The 4,255-nt window shown below is 39.3% G+C and overlaps 1 protein-coding gene across 1 annotated transcript; it reads left to right on the top strand.

The window, feature by feature from the left end:
* Positions 1-2: 2 nt before the first annotated feature.
* On the top strand, positions 3-2,212 carry LOC119581014. The gene is made up of 2 exons (XM_037929281.1): positions 3-165; positions 1,694-2,212. The coding sequence occupies exons 1-2, from the start codon at positions 145-147 to the stop codon at positions 2,111-2,113; spliced, it is 441 nt and encodes a 146-aa protein (XP_037785209.1). The 5' UTR covers positions 3-144; the 3' UTR covers positions 2,114-2,212.
* Positions 2,213-4,255: the final 2,043 nt, after the last annotated feature.

Below are 4,255 nucleotides of genomic sequence, written 5' to 3'. Positions count from 1 at the left end.
GTGTCGTCATTGACTGTTACATTCCTGGTTATATGTTCGCTTCATTAAAAGGGGTTTCTTATCTAAGTCTAATACATTGTATATCTTTTAAGGAAACGACTTTGTCGTGGTGATGATACTGGTGAGTGCTTGTAAACCACGGGCATGCGCAGAAGGGAGGTGCAGGTGAGGCAAGTGATGTTTATCGTTAACTATAGTGACAGTGTATTTTCTCGTGTGTAAATGAGAAAATTGTTTTCGCTGTGTCTCCTATAGTTTCGATGTTTGGAAGTCGTATTCGCTTCCCGTACTTAGTTGCGTGTAAGGGTCGAGTGACTGCTAAATACTCGTGCCTCGTAACTGTGATTATCAGCCTTGTATTGTGCTGTGGATGTCACGTTGGGAGATGTTCTCCTAGTTATTTGTGGTATTTTATTAATTACGCTCATTATATGTTAACTTCGGTTACTCACTTTTTGTTTGTTCGAAACTGAACATGAAGTCAGTAACTGATATTTTGAGAGAAGCTCAGGCTTTCGGTTTGAATCCTGAAGTTATTGAAAGATTATTAGAACATGAACAAGCAAGAGACGAACGCGAGGAGCGAGCTTCTGAACGAGAGATAAAAAAGTTAGAATTAGAATTAGAAGAGGCCGATAAGCGCCGCTCTCACGAACTGGCTATGGCCCAGTTATCATGTTCTAATGCCGAAAGTAAGAGTACATCTCTTCAAATGTATGATAATTTCCGATTGCCTACTTTTCACGATGGCCAAGATGAGATAGATAGCTATTTGCAAAGATTTGAGCGGTTAGCTGCTCTACATAAATGGGATAAACAAGATTATCACGTGTATTTAGGATCAGTTTTGAGAGGCCATGCGTTGAAAGTATACGTATAATGATACGTATACTTTCACCTGACGAGACGGTGAAAGACTACGAGAAGTTGAAAGAAGCTTTACTCAGAGCTTACTCGGTGGATGCCGATAGGTACAGACGTTTGTTCAGGGAGAGTAAATGTGGGGAGAAAGAATCTTACATTCAAATGGTAGTTCGAATGGAGCAGTACTTAGACAGATGGATTTCCTTGAGTGATATTGATAAGGATTATAATTCACTTTTCGACTTCTTGGTCAAGAGAACAGCTTCTTAATAATTGCAGTGCTGATTTAAGGGGTTTTTCTTAAAAGAACATCATTATAATAGTGCTACCGAAATGGCAGAGGCTGCGGAACGATACAGGAGTGCGCATAACTTTCGCGGTCGATCGCAGAGGATTTCTCAGCAAAGTAAGACTAATGTAACGAAGGATAGTGAACTAATTTGCCATGGATGTGGTAAGGCTGGTCACATTAGGCCTCAATGTCCTGAAAATCCTAGAAATTATAAGAAAATAAGCACTAGCAAAGTTAACTTTGTTTTTGAGTCGGAACTTAAACCAAACAGGTGTATAATTGATGATAATGGGTGTGTTTTCAATAAACGAGCTGAAGTAATGTTGGATTCTGGTTGCTCTACAATTGTTGTGAAGGACAGTCTCGTGCCATCAAATTACAAATATGGGAAACTCGTGAAGGTGTATGATTACTTGGGAATTTCTAATTATTTTCCTCAGATAAGGTGTTTTATTAAGTCAAAGTTCTTTACCGGCTGGGTTAATGCCATAGCAGCGCCTATAAAATTTGCAGACATATTAATTGGACTCGTTCCAGGTGTTAAAATCCCGCCTGACTCCAAACCTGCCAATCTTGATCTTGATCCTTTCGAATCGTCGGAAGATCCTCGCTCCCCCCCCTTCTAACTCTCCGAATCATTTGCCTAAGGTACGTAATGATGTCCGTTCTACATTGCTTGCGACTGTTATGAGGGTGGAGACTCGTGCAATGACGGAACAATCTGAAGAACGTAAGCCTCTGAAGTGTCCCGCAGTGTCGCAACTTGATATCGGTAAACGTGACGTCATTAATGCTCAGAATACATGCCCTACATTAAAGTCAATTAGGGAAAAGGTAAAGACAGGGAAAATAGACAATGTTAAGAATAGGGCAGTGAAATATGAAATAATTAATGGGTTAATCTATAGAATTTGCTTAGAAGTAAATTCGATCATGAAAAGGGTAGAAAGCAACTGATTGTTCCTGAGATTTATAAAAGTAAAATATTAAATCTTGCTCATGATTCTTTAACAGCTGGCCACTTTTCACACAGGAAAACTAGCCATAAGATATTCCTTAAGTTCTTCTGGCCTGGAGCAGGAGCAGATATCAAGCGTTATTGCAGATCGTGTCACATCTGCCAGAAAGTTTCGCACAAAGGCAGCGTTAAGAGGGTGCCGATGAAAACTATTCCCGTCATTTCCGAGCCATTTTCACGTGTCGCTATTGACCTTGTCGGTCCGATATCACCTTGCTCCGACCGCGGACACAGATACATCCTGACTATGATAGATTATGCTACGCGTTTCCCCGAAGCAGTTTGTCTAAAGAACATAGACACCGTGACTATCGCAGAAAGCTTAGTTGAGATTTTCTTCGGGTTGGCATCCCTAAAGAATCTTGTCGGATCGCGGAACTCAGTTTCGATCAGACCTAATGGCCGAGATTCATAGACTGCTGTCAGTTAAAGCTCTGTACACAACCCCGTATCATGCGAGTTGCAATGGCGCGGTTGAACGTCTGAATGGAGTATTGAAAGCAATGATTAAGAAGCTGTGCTCTGACCATCCACGAGACTGGGATAGATATCTTCCCGCCGTTCTTTTCGCTTACAGGGAAATCCCGAACGATTCGCTGAAGTTTTCTCCATTTGAACTCCTTTATGGAAGACCAATCAGAGGTCCGCTTACTATTTTGCATGAACTTTGGTCTAATGACGAGATCGATAAGGAAGTAAAGTCTACTTATCAATATGTAACCGAATTAAGATCCAGATTAGAGGAAACTGCAAAACTGGCCGTTTCCCAAGCCGAGATAAGCAGCAAGACTTATAAAAGCTATTATGACCTTAAATCTAGAAATCGCAGGTTAAAGGTGAATGACGAGGGGCTTGTACTCTTGCCTACTGATCACAATAAGATGATTATGCAATGGGAAAGGGCCTTATCCAGTCATAAGCGTGAAAAATAAGGAGTAGATTATACCATCAAAATGCGTGGAAAGAATAAGCTTTTTCACATAAATATGCTGAAGCGATACTTCCGTCGCGATGAAACACCTATGAACAAAGTTATTAATGTATGCGTTGTGGATGAAAATGATTGTGATAATATAAATGAAACTATGTATCTGGAATTAACAAATAGCGAATCTTAAATGTAGGTGATCTGAGTGCCCAACAAAAGGACGACATAAATGTTCTTATTTCTGCATACCCTGATGTTTTCACTGACAAGCCAGGTCATACAAAGTCTATAGAACACGTAATCAAGCTTGAGACCACTAACCCCGTTTGTAAGAAACCTTATCCTATACCTTATAATCTGATTGATGTTTTCAACATGGAAGTTGACAAGATGCTTGAGTTTGGCATAATAGAGCCATCTGTACACCTTATTGTTCACCGGTCGTTCTCGTAAGAAAACGCGATCAAACTTATAGGTTCTGTATCGACTTCAGGAGCTGAATGACATTACAATTTTTGATTGTGAACCCATGCCCACAACTGATGAAGCCCTGGGTAACTTTGTAAAAGATAAATATTTCACCGAGATAGACCTTAAATTAGGCTACTGCAGATTCCTCTATCTTTAGAATCTAAGAAATATACTGCATTTTCCACCAACAGAGGACTTATGCAATTTGTAATGATGCCATTTGGACTCAAAACCGCATGTGCAACGTTTGTCAGACTGATGAGAAAAGTGATTTTTGGTTTGAGAAATACAAATTGTTACTTTGATAACATTGTAATACACAATTCTAATTGGTTTGATCATTTGCAGGATCTGAGGTGTTTGCTGAATAAATTACGATTGCATGGCTTAACGGCTGGTATAAGTAAGTGCTTCTTTGGGTATAATAAAATGAATTATCTTGGGGTTGTTCTTGGAGAGAATGTTATTAAACCACCTGAAGACAGAATTAAAGCTATTGAGTTAATGCCTTTGCCAGATACCAAAAAGGAACTAAGATCTTTATTGGAACAATTTCATACTATAGAAAATTCATACCAAAATTTGCTACATTAGTGCTCCTATGAATGAGCTACTGAAGAAGAATTCAAGTAATAAACTGAATTGGAACAATGAACAAGTTTCTAGTTTCTTGAGTTAAATC

Source organism: Penaeus monodon, chromosome 14 (assembly GCF_015228065.2).
Source record: "Penaeus monodon isolate SGIC_2016 chromosome 14, NSTDA_Pmon_1, whole genome shotgun sequence".
Taxonomy (NCBI): domain Eukaryota; kingdom Metazoa; phylum Arthropoda; class Malacostraca; order Decapoda; family Penaeidae; genus Penaeus; species Penaeus monodon.
The sequence above is the reverse complement of the archived record's forward strand: the minus strand, read 5'-3'. Positions and strand labels throughout refer to the sequence as shown.

Bases quoted from the DNA above. Each gene is read 5' to 3' on its own strand.
- LOC119581014 (XM_037929281.1), top strand. From the start codon at position 145: ATGCGCAGAAGGGAGGTGCAG. The intron at 166-1,693 runs GTGAGGCAAGTG...GACTCGTTCCAG, and splicing joins TGCGCAGAAGGGAGGTGCAG to GTGTTAAAATCCCGCCTGAC.